This window comes from Pseudorasbora parva, chromosome 2 (assembly GCF_024679245.1).
Source record: "Pseudorasbora parva isolate DD20220531a chromosome 2, ASM2467924v1, whole genome shotgun sequence".
Classification (NCBI taxonomy): domain Eukaryota; kingdom Metazoa; phylum Chordata; class Actinopteri; order Cypriniformes; family Gobionidae; genus Pseudorasbora; species Pseudorasbora parva.
This window is the reverse complement of record NC_090173.1, coordinates 33,918,686-33,944,486: the sequence shown is the minus strand read 5'-3', so window position 1 is coordinate 33,944,486 and position 25,801 is coordinate 33,918,686. Positions and strand designations below refer to the sequence as shown.

The following is a 25,801-nucleotide window of genomic DNA, read 5'->3' as shown; positions in this document are numbered from 1 at the left end:
AAGTTGAAGGTTACTCGAGGGTGGGGAGCCCTACACAAGGGCAAGCCAAACTCTGGCCTGTGGACAGAAACAGAGAATTGGCTGCACATAAACTGTCTAGAGATGAAAGCGGTCGCCTTATCCCTGAGAACTTTCCTTCCACATATAAAGAACCACCACGTCTTGGTTCGTACACACAACATGTCGGTGGTAGCGTATATATATCGCCAGAGTGGCCTGAGATCACATTCTCTTCACCGCATGGCAAAGCATCTCCTTTTATGGGCAGAGCACAACCTGAGCTCCCTGAGGGCGGCTCACATGCCAGGTATTCTGAATCTGGGTCCGGATATGTTATCCAGGGGACCCATTCCCCCAGGGGAATGGTCTCTTCACCCGCAAACGGTTCTCTTAATTTGGAACACCTTCGGCAGAGCGAAGGTGGATCTCTTCCTCTAAGAAGACAACACTCACTGCCCAATATTTTTCTCCAAACGCAGGGACGCCCTGGCCCATGTTTGGCCCAGTCTCCCGCTATATGCTTTCCCCCCGATCGCGATGCTGCCGCAAACCATCAAGAAAATCTGGGAGACAGTATCCACGGTGCTTTTGATAGCCCCGCTCTGGAGGAACCGAACGTGGTTCTCCGATCTGATCCAGCTGTCAGACACAGCCCCATAGCCCATTCCGCTGAGGAAAGACCTCCTCACGCAGGCGAAGGGGAAGATCTGGCATCCCAGTCCCGAGCTATGGGCCCTCCACATATGGCCCATCTGGTATCGGGAAACCTCTCTGACAGAGTTATGAACACTATTTCGGAAGCTAGAGCCCCCGCGACCAGGCGGCTCTATACTCTGAAGTGGTCGGTGTTTTCTAACTGGTGTGCCGTGCGAAATATCGACGCACGCTCATGCGAAACAGCAGAAGTGCTCGCTTTTCTCAAAGAGCTACTGGACGCGGGTCGTTCCCCCTCCACGCTCAAAGTTTATGTCGCCGCCATAGCGGCTAACCATGCTCAGATCGCGGGACATTCACTAGGGAAAAATGAGCTCATTGTACGTTTTCTTAAAGGGGCTAGGAGATTGAACCCCCCTTGCCCTCCCTCGGTCCCTATTTGGGACCTCGCGGTGGTTTTAGAGGCCATGAAGGGTCCCCCCTTCGAGCCACTCCAGACCGCGACCATAAAGCTTTTATCACTCAAAACCGCGTTTCTGCTGGCTCTGGCCTCGGTTAAACGTGTGAGTGACCTACACGCACTCTCAGTGAGCCCGTCCTGTCTCGAGTTCGGGCCCAACAACTCCAAGGTTGTTCTCAAACTGAGACATGATTTTATACCCAAAGTGCTTTCTACCCCTTTTAGAGCACAGGTTATTACACTGCTTCCATTACCCACGTCTCAGGGTGAACAGGACGCGAACCTACTCTGCCCGGTCAGAGCATTGAGACTGTATCTGGAGCGCTCCTCCCCCTTCAGGCAGTCAGACAGGCTCTTTGTCTGCTTCGGCGGCCGCACTAAAGGTTGTGCTGTCACGAAGCAAAGACTCTCACACTGGATAGTGGACGCAATCTCGCTGGCATATGAGTCTAAAAACCTGACTTGCCCTATAGGCGTTAAAGCCCACTCCACTAGAGGCATGGCCTCATCTTGGGCTTGGTCGTGTGGCATTTCTTTGGAAGATATCTGTGCGGCGGCAGGCTGGGCCTCTCCGTGCACTTTTATCAGATTCTACAAATTGGAGGTTCCAGCTCTGCAAGCAGGGCTTCTCTCCATCTAGGCTCCATCCTGACCCTGGCAAACAGATTGCCTTACGTTTTGGCCTGTACACATTAGTCCTTAAGCACCATTCATTCATCATAAGATCCAACTATGTCCGATCAGCTGTTCAAACGAACCGGCTCTTCCGGTTCTTCATTCCCCTTATAAGCCGCCTCTGTTGGTCTCTCTGGGATTTTTTTGACATGTGCTTGAGTATACTGGGTCAGTCAGCACACACGGCGCTTTACATTGTGTTCCCCATACGCCATACGAGGAACCTCTCTCGAAAGGGAACCTACTCGGTTAATTTTGTAACCTCGGTTCCCTGAGAGAGAGGAACGAGTATTGCGTTCCATGCCGTGTTTATGCTTCTCAGGTATCGCTTCAGTCGATCTTAAAACCTGACACCTATGGTGAATCAGGGTCTTATATAGCCTCCTGTATGCAAGGGCTATGGCCGTGCAGCTACACTCCGCTTTACATGGATAGCTTTATTAATAAAGTTTTGCTTCATATTCTCGAGAAAATGAGTTTTTCCCCATACGCAATACTCGTTCCTCTCTCTCAGGGAACCGAGGTTACGAAAGTAACCGAGTACGTTTTCCAGCTAGTGCACTTGAGATAGCCTACACTGAAATGCTGGAATTATTGGTCGCTCTGTGACATGCGCTTTGCATTGATCAGTTCTATGACAGTGTCCTAACCACTGATCTATATAGAGTTATAGATATATAGATTTACATAGATCAGTGGTTGTAACTCTGTTTTTCAGCTACTGGCCAAACGTGATTGGTTGGAGCGAGAACGTACTATGATTGGTCAGCACGATGTAACTGTGATCTGATTGGCTTAAGGAGACGTTGGGTGGAGTCTACGTATTTGTGGATTTGTGTGAGTCTAGATTCTAGAAATGTTTCAAAATCCACGCGATTTACAAATGTGCAAGAAGAGATCCACAAATGCACAGGAAGCGATTCACAAATGAATACAACTTATGCAAGGCAGAGTTGTGTGTTTGTGAAATAAAAATATATGTGTGGATTTTTTTGTTATTCAACAATGTCATTGTAGTTATTTGTGAATCTAATTCATTTTTGTGAAACTCCTGCATTTATTTGTGGATCTCATTCTATTGGTTTAGGAAATTATTATTATTATTTAAATTGGTTTACGTTTATTTGTGGATATTATATTTGTTTGGAATAAAGCAACAATAATACCCCCATTCCTATTAAGTAATTGGTCAGACATTTAAAATGGGCGGGATTAATGTGGAGAAACACAGATGATCGGCACCTGCTTTTCTCGTGAAGTATGGAATATACTGGCCAGAATGAACTTTGTTCTTGTTCGGGCCACCTCAAGAAAATTAACAAATTTCTTTGTTCTTGCAGAGTATATTCCAAGCTTAGACACAGAGCAGAATGTAGTGCAGCCATATAACATCCACGTGACATGAAGTGATCCACTGACAACAAGAGATAAACACAGCTGGGAGTGACAGGTCCAGGAGATCAAGCTAATTACTCCAATCACGAGCTGCAGAAAATTGAGAGGACAGAACAAACAACAGGAAGAGCCAGTGTCACACCCTGAACCTGTGACAAATTAGAAATAAGGGTTTGCATTACTTTTAACCTTTGTCCTTTTTTTCTTAATTATTTGTAAATATTAAAACACATGAACTGAGGGCAAATGCAGGAAGAGTTCAGTTAAGGTTATTAATATTCTAAAAATAGCTTCCTAATTTCAGGGTCATCATGTTTTGGATAGTGTAAGCAACATATGTGTTGCAAATAATATTTCTGACCTAGACTTAGGACGCTGAGAATAATTGACAGATGTGTATTGCAAGAAATTTTAATAATGAAATTTTTCCCAAGGATTCTTGTCATAATTTAGCCTAGAAATCAAGAAGCAGCCTAGGCAGCAAATCTAATCTGCCGTGAGTGTCGTCTATAGCAACCCTCAATACACTTCTGAGCTGTAAAAACTAAACTCTGGTCAGGCCAATCACATAGTGTATAGAGTCGGTGGGCAGGGATTAACATGATGACGGCTGAGTTGCGTTTGCGTGCTACTAGCAAACACAGAAACTGGCGAACGGCGGTCTGTCGAATCAGCTTTGACCGCAACTCTGGAAGACTTGGAGTTAAGCTTTTCTCTGAGAAAAGAACAAAGAACGGCACTGAAGTCATTCTTAAGAAGGGAAGATGTGTTCAGAGTTTTGCCGACCGGATATGGCGAAAGTTTAATCATCAGCTAGCTCTGCTTCACCTTCATTGCTCTGGTTGGTGGTAGCGCTATCCTGTCGCGTGCAGAGGAAGTTTGAAAGACAACCGTTTATCCCGCCCCACGGATTGAGCCCTGTCAATAGCCAGTTTCCAGACTAGAGTAGTGGGTCTGACTACTCAATTTTTTATTAGAGATCTCTGTAATCATAATTGTTTCTAGTGATCATTGACTTGTAGAGCTCTCTAACTGAATTTAAATTACGAGGAGTAAACTATTTAAGCTAAAAAGGCTTGCCTGCATCCATTTATTCTGACCAAAAGGCAGGGGTGGTAAGAAATGGTGATACTTTACTTAAGTATTTTTTTCAGGGATCTGTACTTTACTTAAGTATATTTTATTTGCATCTACTTTTACTCTTACTCCACTACAATTTTAAAGGCAAAGTTTACTTTTTACTCCAATACATTTCCCCATGCCCGCTCCAAGTATTTATTACACTTGCTTTCCAAACCGGTCAGGTCGGTCATGGATGATCCAGTTGGGTATAGACTTGGAAAAACTGACAAGTCAGGTTTGCCACATTAACGTTAGTTCTGTGCTTTCCAAACGTTTTTATTTTGTGGCACTCTATTTACTATGAAAACATTGGTAACACTTTACAATACAATACAGGTGTACTAATATGCATTAATTCATGCCTAAATGTATTACTAATGATTTACTGCATCGGCAACTAATGAACATTCTATATTATTAATAGATTAAGTAATATATGAATTGCTATTAATTAAATATGACAACATTAATTCCCTAATAACACATTACATTAACTAATAATGTAAATGAATGTATTCAAAGCCATGCATTCCGACTCTCAGTTGTGTTTAATTAATCATTAATCATAACAATTTCCAAATTATATTATGACTTGTTGAGGCACATGACTATTAACTAATTGTTACGTAATATGTCATTGTGGTTATGGCTTTTGAATTAATTTTGAATTAGTTAAATTAAATTAAATTAAATTAAATTAAATTAAATTAAATTAAATTAAATTAAATTAAATTAAATTAAATTCGTATCTTGCTCATCATCTGTTTGACAGAGCTAATGTATGGAACATGGAACTATTTTAAGTTTAACCCCTATACTGCATTAAGGTGCTTCATTGGCTCTTATCATTTATCATTTCATCTTATCATTTGTTCAATTAAAGCATTACATCACTCCCAAAAGAATTTATCTGCTTAATTATTGATATTAACAGTTAATTTGAATATTTACTTTTTACTTTCGGTACTTGAGTACGTTTTAAATCTGATACTTTTGTACTTTTACTCAAGTGATGTTTGAATGGAGGACTTTCTACATTTACTGGAGTAATTTTTTATTTAGGTATATCTACTTTCACTCGAGTATAACTTTTGAGTTCTTTTACCACCTCTGCCAAAAGGTAGAATGATATATCTTAGGTTTCAGTTCCTTTGATCACATGTGATACTCTACTTACAGTAGAGAAGAATTACAGCAGTGAACATATATTTTCCCATAATCCTTTGCAGTTTACAATTGCATAACTTGTATACACATTTTACAGTATCTTACTGTACATTGGGCCTATTACAGTAAAAAAAAAAAAAAAATTAGATTACAAAAAATTGCTACAGTGCATTAACAGCTGATTCCTGTGGGTTTTTTGGTCAGTAACTCAAAGGCACCAGTCACTGTGTCGACTACTTTGACTACTGGGGAAAGGGAACCAAAGTCACGGTTTCCTCAGGTAAGATAAAGCTGTTGATATTTTCTGTTATTTTATTTTTATTTATTTTGGAAGATCAGTAGGCCTAGTCTGATCACAAAATAGCATGCAGACGTATTTACCATTTTTACCTTGGTTAACAATGGAAAGATTCGCAGGTAAGCGTAAAAATACCGAACAAATCTCTCCAAATAAAGAAAGTGCTAACTAACGTGTCAAACCGAGTCGTTTTGAGATCGTCGGCCTAGATAAGATATGCCTAGCCTATGTAAAGGAATTATTGTGGTTATGGTATGGCTCTTATCATAAACCTTCCCGCTGTGACGGTGCCTTTGACTACTGGGGAAAGGGAACAACGGTGACCGTAACATCAGGTAAGAAATTAGATTTTAATGTAGGCTATAGCTACAAGCCAAACAGCAAAAATTATTCCGAATATAAAAACAATTAATATAGCCTAATTATTAACAATTTTAGTCATAGAAAATATCATGGATAATGTGGCAATACGAAATAAATCAGGCTGTAACTGCATGGTTCTCTAATATTAGTGGAAAAGATCGTTTGTGTTTTTGTTCACTGAAGAAAATTAAAAGTATCACTGTGACGCTGCCTTTGACTACTGGGGGAAAGGCACGACTGTCACAGTGACATCTGGTAAGAAGTTACATTTCAGCTAATCTTCTTAATAAAGGCTATAGTTGGCTAAAGGTTTTCTAGGTCCGTTTCGCAAAGACAACTAATAGAATAATTTAAAACAATAAATAATCGAATATGTGGGTTATAGAATAATAACTGAAAGCTATTGTTACATATTTGCTAATTTTGTACAATATCCCCGGGTAAAGTGTCAATGTGACTACGCTTTTGACTACTGGGGAAAAGGCACGACGGTCACAGTGACATCTGGTAAGAAGTTACATTTCAGTTAATCTTCTCAATAACGTTGGCACGTTTTAAATAGGCTTTAGTTGGCTAAATGTAAATGTTCTAGGTCCGTGTTGCAAGAACAAACATTAGATTAAATTAAAACGACAAATAGTCGAATCTGTGGGTTATAGAATTGAAAGCTATCGTTAGCTACATATTTGCTATTTTTGTACAATATCCCCGGGTAAAGTATCAATGTGACTACGCTTTTGACTACTGGGGGAAAGGCACGACGGTCACTGTCTCGTCAGGTAAGAAAAATACCACATACCAAATCAAAATCGGATTTTTAGTTAAATGTGAGCAGTTGTTTTGTCAAGAAAAAAAACATTAAAGCAACATTTCAAATGCTATTCTCTTGTTCTGCGATTAGAACAATTAAAGTCTAAAGTCGCCTATGCTAAATTGCTAGAAACGCATTCATTATGAATAAGCCTAATTGCACTTTAAATAATTGTATTTGTGCATTTCAATAAAACAAGAGCTGGCTACAGCTCGTTTAACAGCTCGAGCATTGTATTTTAATACTGCAATGTAACATTAAACGTATATTGTGTAACTGGGCTTTCGACTACTGGGGAAGCGGCACCAAAGTCACCGTAACAAACAGTAAGATTTTATGATTAATTGCAAGAATATTTGTATCGTAAAATAAAATAAAAAATGAACGTGTTTTATTAGCTATTTTTTTATTAGGCCTATATCTTTAACAGAGTTGGAGTTTTCTGTTGCAAACTGTCTTAATTTAACTTTGTGTGCAATTTCGATTTAAAAGACTAGGCTGCATAATATTTGTATAACTGTATAATATTGTTCAGCTGCTAAAAATGAACACAAATCAATAACAGTATTCTTAAACGACTCCTTTTGTTTTTCATTCTTCTCGCATGTGTTGCTTTTTGAGCTTCTGCTCAAATAGAAGCTGAAAGTAGGCTAAATATAAAAATAAATAGCATAACTAAAGTGCAACGTGTCTGGTGCGTTTGAACTTTCTATAGGCTACATATAGGCCAAACTTATTTAAAATAATGGTTGATTGCATTCCAATATTTAAAATAAAATCAAATAAAATAATGATAATAATAGCAATAACCTGGCGTGCTGATTTAGTAATGTTTCTGTAATGTTCTAAATATTTATTAATAAATTAATTAATTATTTGGTTGAAGCACAGTGAAAATTAAATTAAAAAGGGAACTTTTATATGTGTGAGTAGTGTTTGTTTGAATTGTTTATTCAGGCTGTTTTTTTTTTTAATGATCAATTTTACGTTTTATATTTTTTATATGATTTCGTTCTAAATTACATATGGCCTACTGCTTTGCGGTGCTTTTATTTTAAATTCTCGAAAGGTTTTGAAAGGTTTTTTTTTTTGTTTGTTTGTTTTTTATTCAAGCCGTAGCCTACTTTTCATAAGTTAAAGATCTGTTTAATTTGAAACTACATTAAAAGTCATTATGCAGTAGCCTAATTTGCCAGTAATAAATTAAAATTCACTGTAAAAAAATAAAAAAATAAAAAGTCAATGTCCGTTAAAATACGACAGCGTAGGCCTACTGTATAAATATGAAGGACTTTTCCATTGGCCTATATATATTTTTTTTTTTTTTTTTAAACAGGTGTTTTACCTGTATTTTGATTTACACATTGCAGTTTGTGTTTAAGGGTTCACGGAAACTTCCGTAAAATGGCTGGATAATGTAGGCTAGACTACGGGCAGAAAATTACCAGAGGGCCTACATTTTATGTTTTTATTTTTTACAGTGTCTCTAGGCTACTTTACAAAATCTAAAAAATCGAGATTACGCGAATTAGGGGGAATTTGGTTTATTATAGGCTACGCGACCGATTTCTTAAGACCAACTAGTGTGTAGCCTAAGTCGTATATTTTATTATTATTCTATCAAAACCAATCTACTTGTTAACGTATCTTATTTATTTTTTATTTTTTAAACGGTTCAAGCATCTGGCCACATAACTTTGATGCAAAGGAAAAATAGGCTACTACTCGGGGGTGTAGCCTATTTCTTTCTCACCTAAAATAATTTAATCTCAATCAAGCGTTTTATTTATTTATTTATTTATTTATTTATTTATTTATTTATTTATTTATTTATTTATTTATTTATTTATTTATTTATTTGTTTGTTTGTTTATTTGTTTATTTGTTCGTTTGTTTGTTTTACTCACTCACTCATTTGCTCGTTCGTTCTTTTGACATCTAGCAGTTTAATAGTGTTGCATATGCTACTTCATTGGTTGTAATATATTGTCTGAGAAAGATGTAATGTCTCTGCAGCTCAAGAATCTGCGCCGAGGTCAATCTTCGCCCTGTCTCAGTGCTCTGCTGGTTCCGATGGGTTAATCACCATCGGCTGCTTGACAAGAGGTTTCTCACCTGCGGACTCGCTTACATTCAGTTGGACGGATGGCAACGGTAAAACGCTGACTGATGTCGTTCAGTATCCAGCGCTCGGAGGAGAAGGGGACTACACCAAATTCAGCCATCTGCGTGTGAAAAAAAGCGACTGGGATTCTAAAAAACCGTACACATGTGAAGCTTCAAATTCGAGGGGCAATAAGAAAACTACGGTATCTCCACCCGGTAAGTCACATCTCTAAAATGTCTAACATTTTACATTTTAGGTAGGCTACTTAATGTGTCTCTCTATTTTATATTGCTGTTGGGTTAATGTTTTGTATTGCTGTTGGGATGATTTGTCTTCGTGGAGGTTCATTCAATGTCAAATTGAATGATATAATGCCAATGAACCTGCTGTTATATTTCTGTGCATGTCAAGCTTGTTGTCCTTTGCAAAAGTCTGATATGACAGTGAATGTTTACACCAGCTGAGAACAGCTCTGAAAACTTCAGAACAGAAAAGCACAATAATAGGCTTAGCCTTTCAGAAATACTTTTTCCTCTGTTCTCATGCCAGGAAATACAATGGCATACGATATGTCTTCTTGTTAAACAAAATAAAAATGTGTAAAAAATATTTTAAATATAGGCTACAACACTTAACATTGACATCCAAACTCAACTGAGAGCAGCATATAGTGCTTTGCTTAGTAAATCATGTTGCACTGTTTTCTTGTGCCTTTCATGTCCTCTCTGCTTTCTCCTGAATGTTGCCAGCCCCACCGCCAGAGCTGCCTGCAACTGTCTACTTAACAGTACCAACACAAACGGAATTAGAGAATGGAAACGCAACCTTCATTTGTTTAGCCCAGAAGTTTTCGCCTAAAACATACTCGTTTAAGTGGTTTCATGATGATCAGGTGGTGAAAAGTGTAATAGACACCTTTGACACAAGTGAGAAGGTTGGCCCAGTAACCTTGTATAGCGCCACAAGCATTTTGCAAATCTCGGCAGAATCATGGCAGAAACAAGACAGCACAATTAAGTGCGAGTTTGTGACAGGAAAGATGGAAAAGCAATCCAAAGAGGCCAAATATACAGGTATGTTACCTCTTGAGGACTGTGGATGTTTTGAAAAAGCTTTATTATATTATTTGATGTTTACCTCTCCCTAAATCTATTGCACGTCTGCCTTTGGTACACAGCTACTCAGCAGGACTGCAGCAATGTTGTTGGCGAAATAGTCCCTCCCTCTCTTGAATCCATGCTGAGAAACAGAACTGGAGTGCTGAAGTGCAAAGCTTCTGGAGCAGCTGGATTCATGAAAATGAAAATAACGGCAAATAATTTTGTTATCAGTGATAAATCAAATCTCGACCACCAAAAATATGTGGAACTTGACGCCATTATCGGTTATGAAGAATGGAGCAACGGCACAGAGTTTAAGTGCACCGTTGAACACTCTTGTCTACCACAGCCTGAGGAGTTCACGTTCAGAAGAGAAAATGGTATGGGTTTTTCTATTTGTAAAACACCACACAGTTCTTGCTTCCACAAGGTCTCTTGATTTATTAATTTACGATGTGACAAAAAAGACGTATCATTCTGGTCTTAATTGTGACTTTGTATACTAGGTGATGGACACACAAGACCCTCTGTTTACCTGTTAGCCCCCCCAGAGCACAAAGATGATGAAATGATGACCCTGACATGTTATGTGAAGGATTTCTACCCCAAGGAGGTGTTTGTGTCTTGGCTTGCTGATGATGAACCGAATCTTAGATTCAAGCCCAAAACTAGCCAGCCGATGCAGCATGATAAATACTTCTCCGTCTACAGTCAGATCACAGTCAGTTATGCTGATTGGAAGAGTGGTACAGTGTACAGTTGTGTTGTGTACCATGAAAGCATTGATAAAAACATGCGCGTACTGACAAGATCTCTTGCCGATGATAAAAATAAGTCAGGTGTTATTAATCTAAGCATGAATACCCCTGCATGCTGCAAGGAATAGATTGTTATGTATGTGACGTCTTCCTGTTATGCCTGTTAAGTGTTCATCTTGTGTTTTCCTTTTGTTTTTGAGTTTCATGTCCATAATTGTAATTGTGTTTGTCTTTAATGTTTGTGGCTTCATGCTTTTTTTGAGATATTTTCATGCACATCACATTTAGGAAAAGATTAATAAAAAAAACAAACTAAGCATATTTCCTGTGCACTTAATTTATGTTATCTTGCAGTTGTATGTGTCTCTGTCCAGTGTATGTGAGCATAAAAGGTCACAAAGACAACATAACTCCACCTAAAAAAAAAAAATAGTATTAAAAAAAATGTAACTGTTGAAGTGATAATAATAATACAATGATTACTTTTTAAATATGAACATAATTTTTTTAAATAAGTTTATTCTGAAGACAACGTGCCATTAGCAGGCACATAAAATGCTAAGTAACCGGAGTAAATGCTTTTGTGTGTGTGTGTGCGTGTGTGTGCGTGTGTGTTGTATGTTATTTGAATGGTTTTACATTATGATCACTTTTATACAGGCCATAAAGAATGATAAATCTTACATTGGTTCATCTACAGCATGCCGAGACACATTCATAAATGTTTAGCTTATTTATTTGAAACGGTCAGGGTCATTTTTTCTTAACATAGATGTTTTAATTATAGTAAATATGTTAAATAAATCACAACCAAATTTCAAAAACAATATGATTTCATTAAGGTTTTCTGTCCTTTACAATGTTCTGATTAGTTTCCTTTTCCTGTCTAATTTTCAACATAGATGGACAGGTGAATTGATTAAAATCACCATAATCGTCCACCTGTCTTAAATCTTTTTCTTTTCCTTCTTTTTTAATAATAAGGATGGACAGGCAAGTTGATTAAAATCCAGTACTCAGCTTGTGTCTTAAAGAGATATTGTCTTTTTTTTCAGCGTGGATTGTGTGGATAGAGCATCCCCTGTTTGAAACCATTGATACAGATGACAGTGGCATTTCAAACACTGCTGTTACCTTTGTTTTCCTGTTCCTCATCACATTATTCTACAGCATAGGTGCTACTTTTGTTAAGGTAAAAACTTTTAATACTTTTTCGAGCTAATTTTACATTTAGGATAAACACGAGAAAAGATTTTATAGGAGCATCTGAATTAGTTATCATTGGAAGAGAGAGCTGATGGGAAAAAAAACGTGGCCTTTTGAATTTTTATGGAGATTTGATATGCTGTATATCCATGAATGTTAAACAAAAGTTGTTTTCTCTGTTGTAATTGGTGTCAAATTATGCTTTCAGGTGAAATGAAAGATCCCTGTAAGGACTGAAAAACAGCTTCAAGTCTCTCTCTCTCTCTCTCTCTCTCTCTCTCTCTCTCTCTCTCTCTCTCTCTCTCTCTCTCTCTCTCTCTCTCTCTCTCTCGCTATCTCTCTATTTTTATAAATATGTGATTGTGCTGTTTGTCTTTATATTCTACTTTAATAAAAAAAAGAAACAATTTGACTTCTCTTGTGTTTTTTTTAATCTCGAGTTTTAAAAAATTGTGTTGACATCTCAAGGAAAAACACTGCTTTGCATAATAAACTAATGTTGCTCTAAATATGTTCATATACACTGTATAAAGAATAACACATATTTATATTCAGGAGTATTTAAAGGCCACTAGGTTTTGAAATATTCCCCTAATTTCCTTAATTTTCTCCAAATCTGCAAGACACTGTTTATTGGGTGACTGAAGCATGGCAATTTTCTTACTGTGAATATTTCTAAGTGTAAATAACTCATGCTGCATATATATTAAAACATAAATTGCATAACAGGAGAGTAATTTTATGTAAATGGAAAAGTGTCTTTCCTGTACAGATGTGCTCAACCCTGTCTCAGAAGTGCAGATGGTTTTCAGTTCTGCTTTTGGTTTTTTTAGCTTGACTGTTACTTAACGCTTCCATCTTCTGTTTGTTATGTTCTCACAAGCAAGTTTCTGATTTACTTTTCTATCTATCTTCTTTTTTCTACTCCAGTATCTGCAACTTTAAAGACTCTTATGATGTAAATATCCACCCCACTGAAGCATTAACAGCTTTTTTTTAAATGTAGTTTTTTTGTGGGGAACCATATCATAATATCATTATTTTGTATATTTCTATTTGAATTAATTAAAAAAGTATTTATATGGTTGATTTGTATAATCTTTGTATCTTGTATGCTCTGTTTGCCCGAGTTAATTGATTCTTTCTTTGTTTTAATAGTAAAACGTGTCACTCCACCTACTATTGCTCTGCTGAGTAGAGAGGACGGTAATAACATCGTGTTGCAGTGCCAGCTGAAGGATTATTACCCAGAACAACTGACTGTACAATGGTTTAGAGGAGATCAGCGTGTCAATGCTGCTGATAAAACTATTTTGCAGACCACTGAGAAAGTGGATAATAACTTTACTTATATAAGTCAAATATCTATCAGTGCTCCATATGAAGACAAACCGTACACTTGTAAAGCCACCCACAACACTTTCGAGTTCAAGAAAGAATATAATATGTGCATGGGTAAGTTGAAAACAATGAAGATAAATCACAGATGAGCTAGCAATGACAGTATAATTAATATATAAGCATCATCATTCTATGAAGCTAACTTTATTCATTTAACCTGTACAGAAAAGTCTGTGTTCAAACCTTCAATCCAAGTAAAGAAAGTGAATCTCAGAGACAATCTGGAGGCGAGCGAAGTCACATTTTCTTGCATTGTTGAAGCGCCTTACAGCACTGAAGTGTCTTGGTTGCCAATCACTGCCAAAAAAAATGTTTCGCCTCATACAGACCAGCACAATAAAATTGTGAGCAACTGGACTTTGTCCAGAAATGAGTGGTTGAAACTGGAGACCATTGTTTGTACTGCTAAACATCCATGTTTCCCAGATGAGAAAGTTGAAATTCAAGCTGGTGAGTTGTTAATTTTGCACTTATCAAGTGTGACCTTGTAGGTTCTGAAAACCACATATTATGAATTAAAATGTTTTTTTTTTGTGCTCCTCCTCAGGTAAAATAAAGAAGGATCCTGTAGTGGTGATCAGGAGGGCTTTCAAGAAATCTGGTCAGACGGACAGTGCTTTGCTGGAGTGTGTTGTAAATGATCTCCCCTCTGGTGAGGTTTGCGTCAACTTCCAGGTCAACCATTCTAGTATCTCAGATGTCAAGTGTGTGGATTGGACCCCTTCTGAAAGCATTTGGTCCCTGACCACACACTTTTCAATTCCTAGTCAGCACCAGAAGGAAGGAAACACCTTTACCTGCACAGTTCACAGACTTTTACAACGCTGGACATCAGAACCTACTGGAAACATTTTTGGTAGGTAATGAACATTGAATGGGTAACTCTTTACATTAAGGTCACATATGTTACATTAGTTAATGCTATAACTCTAATAAACTAACAATTAACATTATGTTTCAATATATAATACTGCTCCGGGTGTGCATGTTTTCACTACTCCTTGCTCCTGGTGTTTGCACTAACTGGGGTAAATGAAGAGGATAATTTCTGAGTATAAGTTACATGGCCTTCACTTCACTTTATGTCACTATATTTTTGCAGAACTATATACACTACATAAGGAGTAACATTTTAACACATTAATATTTAAGGACCACTAGGTTTTGGAATATTCCCCTTATTGCCTTACTTTTCTTCAAATCTGCAAGACTTTTTTCATTGGGTGACTGAAGCACGGTAGCTTCTTACTGCAAATATTTGTAAGTGTAAATAATTCATGCTGCATATACACTATATTGCCAAAAGTATTGAGACACCATAGCCTGACAAGCCAGACCCACATCAAGATGTTTGGTCTGGAAACTCACCATAGACAGGGCTCAATCCGAGAGGTGGGATAAACGGTTGTCTTTCAAACTCCCTCTGCACGCGATAGGATAGCGCTACACCAACCAGAGCAACGAAGGTGAAACAGAGCTTGTTGATAGATTAAACATTCACCGTATCCGGTTGGCTAAACTCCGAACACATCTTCCCTTTTTAAGAATGACTTCAGTGCCGTTCTTTGTTCTTTTCTCAGAGAAAAGCTTAACTCCAAGTCTTCCAGAGTCGCGGTCAAAGCTGATTCGAAAGACCACCACCGTTCGCCAGTTTCTGTGTTTACTAGAAGCACGCAAACGCAACTCGGCCGTCGTCATTATGGCCCCGCCCACCGAATTAAATTTAAATTTGCTGCCGCTAGGGTGCGTCTAGATTTCTAGGCTAGGGACACCACTCCAAATCATTGAATTTGGCTGTTTCAATCACTTCCATGGCCAAATCAAACACATAGGCATGCAGACTGCTTCTACAAACATTTGTTAAAGAACTGGTCACTCAGGAGCTCAGTGAATTCAAGCGTGGTACCATGTTAGGCTGCCATCTGTGCAATAAGTCCATTCGTGACATTTCCTTATAAATATTCAAGTCAACTGTTAGTGGTATCATAAGATAAGTGGAAGCAATTGGGAACAACAGCAACTTAGCCATGAAGTGGTAGGCCACATACAATCACAGAGCGGGGTCAGTGCATGCTGAGGCACACGGTGCGCAGAAGTTGGCAACTTTTTCCAGAGTCAATAGCTACAGACCTCCTAACTCTGTGTGGCCTTCAGATTAGCTCAAGAACAGTGCATAGAGAGCTTCATGAAATGGTTTCCATGGCTGAGCAGTTCCATCCAAGCCTTACATCACCAAGAACAGTGAAAAGTGTCATATGCAGTGGTGTTAAGCACACTGCTACCAGACTCTAGAGCAGTGGAGACATGTATCTGTCACCCTTCTCTGTCTGGCAATCCGATAGATGAGTCTGGGTTTGGTGGTTGCCAGGAGAGCGATACTTGCTTGACTGCATTGTGCCAAGTGTATAGATTGGGGAGTGGGGTGGGGGGTATGGTGGGGGGTTGTTTTTTCAGCGGTTGGGCTTGGCCCCTAACTGTTCCAGATTGGGACAGGTACAAGTGCACAAGGTCCATAAATACATGGATGAGTGAGCTTGGTGTGGAGGAACTTGACTTGCCTGCACAGAGTCCTGACCCCTACAGAGCACCTTTGGGATGTATTAGAGTGGAGACTGTGAGCCAGGCCTTCTCCTCCAACATCAGTGCCTGACCTCACAAATACACTTCTAGAAGAATGGCCAAAACAATCCAATAAACACACTGCTAAACCTGTAGAAAGCCATCTCAGAAGAGTTGAAGCTGTTATGGCTGCAAATGGTGGGCCAAGGCCACCTCAATATGAAACCCTACAGATTGAGAATGGGATGTCAATATAAAGTTAATGTGCATGTAAAGGCAGGCGTCCCAAAAAATTGGCAATATAGTGTTTATTAAAACAATTGCTTAAAGGAGAGTAATTTTATGTAAATGGAAAAGTGTCTTTCCTGTACAGATGTGCTCAACCCTGTCTCAGAAGTGCAGATGGTTTTCAGTTCTGCTTTTGGTTTTTTTAGCTTGACTGTTACATAACGCTTCCATCTTCTGTTTGTTATGTTCTCACAAGCAAGTTTCTGATTTCCTTGTCTATCTATCTTCTTTTTTTCTACTCCAGTATCTGCAACTTTAAAGACTCTTATGATGTAAATATCCACCCCACTGAAGCATTAACAGCTTTTTTTTAAATGTAGTTTTTTTGTGGGGAACCATATCATAATATCATTATTTTGTATATTTCTATTTGAATTAATTAAAAAAGTATTTATATGGTTGATTTGTATAATCTTTGTATCTTGTATGCTCTGTTTGCCCGAGTTAATTGATTCTTTCTTTGTTTTAATAGTAAAACGTGTCACTCCACCTACTATTGCTCTGCTGAGTAGAGAGGACGGTAATAACATCGTGTTGCAGTGCCAGTTGAAGGATTATTACCCAGAACAACTGACTGTACAATGGTTTAGAGGAGATCAGCGTGTCAATGCTGCTGATAAAACTATTTTGCAGACCACTGAGAAAGTGAATAATAACTTTACTTATATAAGTCAAATATCTATCAGTGCTCCATATGAAGACAAACCGTACACTTGTAAAGCCACCCACAACACTTTCGAGTTCAAGAAAGAATATAATATGTGCATGGGTAAGTTGAAAACAATGAAGATAAATCATAGATGAGCTAGTAATGACAGTATAATTAATATATAAGCATCATCATTCTATGAAGCTAACTTTATTCATTTAACCTGTACAGAAAAGTCTGTGTTCAAACCTTCAATCCAAGTAAAGAAAGTGAATCTCAGAGACAATCTGGAGGCGAGCGAAGTCACATTTTCTTGCATTGTTGAAGCGCCTTACAGCACTGAAGTGTCTTGGTTGCCAATCACTGCCAAAAAAAACGTTTCGCCTCATACAGACCAGCACAATAAAATTGTGAGCAACTGGACTTTGTCCAGAAATGAGTGGTTGAAACTGGAGACCATTGTTTGTACTGCTAAACATCCATGTTTCCCAGATGAGAAAGTTGAAATTCAAGCTGGTGAGTTGTTAATTTTGCACTTATCAAGTGTGACCTTGTAGGTTCTGAAAACCACATATTATGAATTAAAATGTTTTTTTTTTTTGCTCCTCCTCAGGTAAAATAAAGAAGGATCCTGTAGTGGTGATCAGGAGGGCTTTCAAGAAATCTGGTCAGACGGACAGTGCTTTGCTGGAGTGTGTTGTAAATGATCTCCCCTCTGGTGAGGTTTGCGTCAACTTCCAGGTCAACCATTCTAGTATCTCAGATGTCAAGTGTGTGGATTGGACCCCTTCTGAAAGCATTTGGTCCCTGACCACACACTTTTCAATTCCTAGTCAGCACCAGAAGGAAGGAAACACCTTTACCTGCACAGTTCACAGACTTTTACAAAGCTGGACATCAGAACCTACTGGAAACATTTTTGGTAGGTAATGAACATTGAATGGGTAACTCTTTACATTAAGGTCACATATGTTACATTAGTTAATGCTATAACTCTAATAAACTAACAATTAACATTATGTTTCAATATATAATACTGCTCCGGGTGTGCATGTTTTCACTACTCCTTGCTCCTGGTGTTTGCACTAACTGGGGTAAATGAAGAGGATAATTTCTGAGTATAAGTTACATGGCCTTCACTTCACTTTATGTCACTATATTTTTGCAGAACTATATACACTACATAAGGAGTAACATTTTAACACATTAATATTTAAGGACCACTAGGTTTTGGAATATTCCCCTTATTGCCTTACTTTTCTTCAAATCTGCAAGACTTTTTTCATTGGGTGACTGAAGCACGGTAGCTTCTTACTGCAAATATTTGTAAGTGTAAATAATTCATGCTGCATATACACTATATTGCCAAAAGTATTGGGACACCACTCCAAATCATTGAATTTGGCTGTTTCAATCACTTCCATGGCCACAGGTATATAAAATCAAACACATAGGCATGCAGACTGCTTCTACAAATATTTGTTAAAGGGTATCCCCTGGTGTTGAGACTTGTATGGCTTAATATAACATAAATGATGTCTCTTACTGAATTATGTAGTAGAAAACCCATGAAAGATCTACGTTATTTAAAAAAAATCGATGTTATATTTGGACCATGGGCGGCGCCATTTTGTTTGCGTTCTAGGTTGATGACGTAGAATGGTTGAACTCCTCAATCAGCTGGCGCTACCCGTAGCTATTTTTACCACAACGCAACTCGAAAATTGTTTCAGAGTTAAACAAAACCAATGAATTGCTTTGTAATTGTACTTAAAACACACTCAAACATACATGTGCACACAAACTCACCTACACAAGTCACAAACAGATCGGCGGGTGCGCACACACACCTGACAGACTGCTCTGTCTCAATCGAGATGTTGGGCTGCTCAGTCTCCACGACAGGGGCTGAATCTGAAATCGACCCCCTATACCCTGAAATAGGGCATTATTTGAAGGGACGGCCATTTGTAGTGTTGTCTGACATTATAGTGGACATGTTCGAGTGCAGTTATTCATTCTCACGTTGCACCGCAATAACGAGTGCACAGCCGATTTACAAACAGCTGTCCGACTTCACGCACTCAAACATACATGTGCACACAAACTCTCTCTCTCTCACAGACTCACACACACACCCCAATAGATCGGCGCGAACACACACACACGCACTGCGTACGCGCATACATAACCCTCAATCACTATTCCCTGTGTTGATATCATAGATAGACTGTTGATATGCAGTAGATTAACTGTAATGCCTAATGTATCCAGCAGAGGGAAATATCTAGGTAGGACGATGGGATAGGGTAACGTGAGGAAGAGAGGCAGGATGTTTTGGTGATGATGCATGGGATTGGTTTGTGCATTAAAGTTTGAGCACAAGCTCAGTGAATTAACCACAATCTTTAAACTTTCATTTTTAAGACACAAGTAAGGGCTGGAATACACTACACGATTTTTTAAATCTGAACAGATTTCAAAAACACTAGGCATCATACACTTGCCGACTTTGTAAATGGTTACAGAGAAAAGCTGGGCATCATACACTACCAGACTTTAAAAACGTCTGGAACACAAACTGAAACAAGCGCCTGGTTGCTAGGAGGCGCACGCATGACAGACATAACAGCAAGCATGAGATTGTGCAGGAGATGAGCGCGGTCATTTTTGAACGGACTATCTGTGCGCTGAGCAAAAAGTCAACAAAAAGAGCCAAAACGCACTAGACGTGTAATGGTCAGATTACAGCGGGAGTTAGAGGAAGTGTTTTTCTGTGGTGATGAGTCAAAATATTGAGTCTAATCTGTAAGCGTGTTCTGTTCGTTTATTGTTATTTTATTTTATTGCAACAGATGTAGATAGAGGACAGCTTCGGATTCATGATAGATAATTAAATCATTTATTTATTTATAACATTGAGTTTTTCATTAAAGAAACACTGTTGTTTGAAGAAGCAAACATGCTCTGGTGTGGCTTTGTTTGGAACTATTTTCGTTGACGATATTGAAGTTACTTATACAATAGTTTTGCTGTTTTGATTCCTACACGAGTCTCACACAGAGCATCGAGTAACGCGACCTTGTTTACGTTATTAAATAATCTGTTAACATTTATTTTAATAGGCCTACAATTAATAATTCGCAGCTATTGACCAGCTTTGATCTCGTTTAAACACGTAACGTTATCCCGGGAAAGCGGGATAATAATGGTAAGTGACATAATGAATAACTTAAGACAAATGTTTTCCTCAGAATTTGGTTTGCGAAATATTATTAGTAGCCTATTATTATTTGTCTTTGCTGTATCAATAGGCAATATATTTATATTTAACATGAAGTATATGGCTTCCCAAGCCCCGTTCACACCGCCAGCGACACGCAGCGACAAAGAGACATGATCCCATTAATTTCAATGGAGCGCTGGCGACATCCGGCGACACGAGCGACAGTGACCGTTGGCGACAGAATGTGGGCGTGTCAAGCGACGTGAGACACGCGATAAAAGTTCCGAAATTTCAACTTTATGCAAACGAGAAGCGATTTTCGCGAGCGACAACCAATAGGAGTGAAGTCAGTGGAGTGCACGTGATCCGTCTGCTTTACTGCTGCTACTGCGGTGTCCGGAGGAGTTGTTGATATTCGCTTTTAGCAAGTCCCATGTTCTTTATAATATGTCTAGGTGTAGCCTACATACAGAGACACATTTAAAAAAATGATGCATGGAAAAACGTGTCTGGGATTGTGGGGATATAAAGTAAGTTTTGACTAAACTGCATGCAGTATGGTCTACCTATTACAGTACAGTGTGTATGTATTCTAATAACTTGCTCTGTTCTGCAAAACACTAGTAATAAAAACGGTACTATTTAATGACGTTTATATGCAACTCATAGTAGAAACGCCCCCCAGCTACATGAATCTCTGGCGCTGGCGACATGCAGTGACCAAATCGCTGGCGGTGTGAACGGGGCTTCAATGTACAGCAGCGGGCAGCGCGTCAGACGCTTCTGGTGTGCAAAGACAGACCCTGCGTATCAATCAGCTCCCTAGTTCACTAGTCAGGGCACTGTTCAGGACATAAGTCAATGGGCTGACTCCCTGATCAGTGCCCTGACAACTGAACTAGGGAGCTGATTGAGACGCACCCAGAGAAAACGGCAGGCAGCCCCGCGGCTGACACGCATCAGAAACGCCACGCTCACGCCACGCTTGCAGGCAAAATCGATATTATGTTGTTTTTTATTATTACAATTAGGCCTATATCTGCATTTATTGTCTACTACCGGTAACAGTTGTCATCCACATTATAGAGACACCCGTGCTCCTGCCACAGCTGAATAAGTTTTTCTTCCGTGCTGGAGTTCCACTTTGGGATCCTGCTGGTCTCCATTTCTTGTTTGTTGATTTTCGTTGGCGTGTCAGTGATTTCCGGTTTCAGTAGCGATGCGTCATATGTTCTAAAATCGGCTCAAAATATCAAACATGTTTAATATCCTCCGACTGGAGGATCAAAATCTGAAGCTAAAAAATCGGAGTCTATGGCCATGATATACTACGCGATTTTTCATGGAATCTGTCTGCTCAAATCTGCAGACTGGCTCTGACTTTTGTCAACTAGCGTCAACTTGTTCAGATTCTAAATCGGGGGGAAATCGGGGCAAAAATCGGGTAATGTATTCCAGCCTTAACATTCCCTGCTTTTGTTCACTAATACAACTTGAAAGAGTGAATGAAGACGAGTACGTGAAGTCGGACAGCTGTTTGTAAATCGGCTGTGCACTCGTTATTGCGGTGCAACGTGAGACTGAATGACTGCACTCGAACATGTCCACTATAATGTCAGACAACACTACAAATGGCCGTCCCTTCAAATAATGCCCTATTTCAGGGTATAGGGGGTCGATTTAAGATTCAGCCCCTGTCGTGGAGACTGAGCAGCCCAACATCTCGATTGAGACAGCGCAGTCTGTCAGGTGTGTGTGCACGCCCATCTGTTTGTGACTTGTGTAGGTGAGTTTGTGTGCACATGTATGTTTGAGTGTGTTTTAAGTACAATGACAAAGCAATTCATTGGTTTTGTTTAACTCTGAAACAATTTTCGAGTTGCGTTGTGGTAAAAATAGCTACGGGTAACGCCAGCTGATTGAGGAGTGCAACCATTCTACGTCATCAACCTAGAACGCAAACAAAATGGCGCCGCCCATGGTCCAAATATAAAATCGATTTTTTAAATAACGTAGATCTTTCATGGGTTTTCTACTACATATTTCAGTAAGAGACATTGTTTATGTTATATTAAGCCATACAAGTCTCAACACCATGGGATCCCTTTAAAGAAATGGTCGCTCAGGAGCTCAGTGAATTCAAGCGTGGTACCATGTTAGGCTGCCATCTGTGCAATAAGTCCATTCGTGACATTTCCTTATAAATATTCAAGTCAACTGTTAGTGGTATCATAAGATAAGTGGAAGCAATTGGGAACAACAGCAACTTAGCCATGAAGTGGTAGGCCACATACAATCACAGAGCGGGGTCAGTGCATGCTGAGGCACACGGTGCGCAGAAGTTGGCAACTTTTTCCAGAGTCAATAGCTACAGACCTCCTAACTCTGTGTGGCCTTCAGATTAGCTCAAGAACAGTGCATAGAGAGCTTCATGAAATGGTTTCCATGGCTGAGCAGCTCCATCCAAGCCTTACATCACCAAGAACAGTGAAAAGTGTCATATGCAGTGGTGTTAAGCACACTGCTACCAGACTCTAGAGCAGTGGAGACATGTATCTGTCACCCTTCTCTGTCTGGCAATCCGATAGATGAGTCTGGGTTTGGTGGTTGCCAGGAGAGCGATACTTGCTTGACTGCATTGTGCCAAGTGTATAGATTGGGGAGTGGGGTGGGGGGTATGGTGGGGGGTTGTTTTTTCAGCGGTTGGGCTTGGCCCCTAACTGTTCCAGATTGGGACAGGTACAAGTGCACAAGGTCCATAAATACATGGATGAGTGAGCTTGGTGTGGAGGAACTTGACTTGCCTGCACAGAGTCCTGACCCCTACAGAGCACCTTTGGGATGTATTAGAGTGGAGACTGTGAGCCAGGCCTTCTCCTCCAACATCAGTGCCTGACCTCACAAATACACTTCTAGAAGAATGGCCAAAACAATCCAATAAACACACTGCTAAACCTGTAGAAAGCCATCTCAGAAGAGTTGAAGCTGTTATGGCTGCAAATGGTGGGCCAAGGCCACCTCAATATGAAACCCTACAGATTGAGAATGGGATGTCAATATAAAGTTAATGTGCATGTAAAGGCAGGCGTCCCAAAAAATTGGCAATATAGTGTATATTAAAACAACTGCATAAAGGAGAGTAATTTTATGTAAATGGCTTTCCTGTACAGATGTGCTCAACCCTGTCTCAGAAATGCAGATGGTTTTCAGTTCTTCTTTTGGTTACTATTTTAGCTTGACTGTTACTTAACGCTTCCATCTTCTGTTTGTTATGTTCTCACAAGCAAGTTTCTGATTTACTTTTCTATCTATCTTCTTTTTTTCTACTCCAGTATCTGCAACTTTAAAGACTCTTATGACGTAAATATCCACCCCACTGAAGCATTAACAGCTTTTTTTTTTATTTAGTTTTTTTGTGGGGAACCATATCAAAATATCATTATTTTGTATATTTCTACTTGAATTTATTAAAAAAGTATTTATATGGTTGATTTGTATAATCTTTGTATCTTGTATGCTCTGTTTGCCCGAGTTAATTGATTCTTTCTTTGTTTTAATAGTAAAACGTGTCACTCCACCTACTATTGCTCTGCTGAGTAGAGAGGACGGTAATAACATCGTGTTGCAGTGCCAGTTGAAGGATTATTACCCAGAACAACTGACTGTACAATGGTTTAGAGGAGATCAGCGTGTCAATGCTGCTGATAAAACTATTTTGCAGACCACCGATAAAGTGAATAATAACTTTACTTATATAAGTCAAATATCTATCAGTGCTCAATATGAAGACAAACCGTACACTTGTAAAGCCACCCACAACACTTTCGAGTTCAAGAAAGAATATAATATGTGCATGGGTAAGTTGAAAACAATGAAGATAAATCATAGATGAGCTAGTAATGACAGTATAATTAATATATAAGCATCATCATTCTATGAAGCTAACTTTATTCATTTAACCTGTACAGAAAAGTCTGTGTTCAAACCTTCAATCCAAGTAAAGAAAGTGAATCTCAGAGACAATCTGGAGGCGAGCGAAGTCACATTTTCTTGCATTGTTGAAGCGCCTTACAGCACTGAAGTGTCTTGGTTGCCAATCACTGCCAAAAAAAACTCTTCGCCTCATACAGACCAGCACAATAAAATTGTGAGCAACTGGACTTTGTCCAGAAATGAGTGGTTGAAACTGGAGACCATTGTTTGTACTGCTAAACATCCATGTTTCCCAGATGAGAAAGTTGAAATTCAAGCTGGTGAGTTGTTAATTTTGCACTTATCAAGTGTGACCTTGTAGGTTCTGAAAACCACATATTATGAATTAAAATGTTTTTTTTTTTTGCTCATCAGGTAATATAAAGAATCCTGTAGTGGTGATCAGGAGGGCTTTCAAGAAATCTGGTCAGACGGACAGTGCTTTGCTGGAGTGTGTTGTAAATGATCTCCCCTCTGGTGAGGTTTGCGTCAACTTCCAGGTCAACCATTCTAGTATCTCAGATGTCAAGTGTGTGGATTGGACCCCTTCTGAAAGCATTTGGTCCCTGACCACACACTTTTCAATTCCTAGTCAGCACCAGAAGGAAGGAAACACCTTTACCTGCACAGTTCACAGACTTTTACAAAGCTGGACATCAGAACCTACTGGAAACATTTTTGGTAGGTAATGAACATTGAATGGGTAACTCTTTACATTAAGGTTTATATATATATATATATATATATATATATATATATATATATATATATATATATATATATATATATATATATATATATATATATATATATATATATATATATATTGTGTGTGTACAGTCCCTGACAAAAGTCTTGTCGCTTGTGTACAAATTGAACCTAAAGTGCCGCTGAAATATATTTCTAATCAAGGTTTTTTTTACAAGAAATGGCTCATTTTAATCCCACCAGCTTTTGTGATAATGTTTAAGTGAAAAACTAAACTTTCAAAAAGTATTCTAATATTCACAGCTTGGTAAAGCCCATTGAGTCAGTTTTTGCAAAGACATAAGTGTTGTCACCTTGTCATATGAGCTTCACCTGTGACTAATAATGGATCAATTAGGTCTCAAGTGTGTATAAAAAGAACCCCAGTACGCTTGACCTTCACATCAACTGCAACTAGACCTCTGCAAACATGCCTAAGATTCACCTAGACCAGACTAAAGTTTTTATTATCAAGAGGCTGAAGACCAGATCCACTGCTGATGTGGCAGACATGTGTCTCAGCGTCAAGTACAGAGGATAAAAAAAAGATTTGAAGAGACTGGAGACATTTTTGACAAGCCCAGGTCAGGCAGACCCCGCAAGACAACTGATCGAGAGGACCGTTTGTTGGCTAGAAAATCCAAGACCAGCCGATTTTCCACTGCAGGACCTAGTCACCTGAAGTCCCTGTGTCAACCAGAACAGTTTGTCGGATTCTGTCTCGAAATGGCCTCCATGGTCGAATCAGTGCCCAGAAGCCAGCACTAAACAAAAGACAATTAAAAAAACCGTGTGGCATTTGCCAAGGCCCACAGCCTGCTAAAAGGATGGATGCTGGAAAAG

The 25,801-nt window shown here is 39.0% G+C and overlaps 1 protein-coding gene across 1 annotated transcript in view; it reads left to right on the top strand.

Moving 5' to 3' along the window:
* The first annotated feature begins 362 nt into the window (after positions 1 to 362).
* The window catches only part of ighd (immunoglobulin heavy constant delta), a 37,563-nt gene continuing 12,124 nt past the window's right edge, over positions 363 to 25,801 (top strand). The window contains exons 1-12 of the mRNA XM_067427311.1: positions 363 to 1,497; positions 5,688 to 5,753; positions 8,962 to 9,267; positions 13,275 to 13,571; positions 13,683 to 13,967; positions 14,065 to 14,373; positions 16,837 to 17,133; positions 17,245 to 17,529; positions 17,627 to 17,935; positions 23,800 to 24,096; positions 24,208 to 24,492; positions 24,587 to 24,892. Coding sequence (XP_067283412.1) covers positions 363 to 1,497; positions 5,688 to 5,753; positions 8,962 to 9,267; positions 13,275 to 13,571; positions 13,683 to 13,967; positions 14,065 to 14,373; positions 16,837 to 17,133; positions 17,245 to 17,529; positions 17,627 to 17,935; positions 23,800 to 24,096; positions 24,208 to 24,492; positions 24,587 to 24,892 — 4,177 coding nt within the window. The remainder of the gene's footprint in view (positions 1,498 to 5,687; positions 5,754 to 8,961; positions 9,268 to 13,274; positions 13,572 to 13,682; positions 13,968 to 14,064; positions 14,374 to 16,836; positions 17,134 to 17,244; positions 17,530 to 17,626; positions 17,936 to 23,799; positions 24,097 to 24,207; positions 24,493 to 24,586; positions 24,893 to 25,801) is intronic.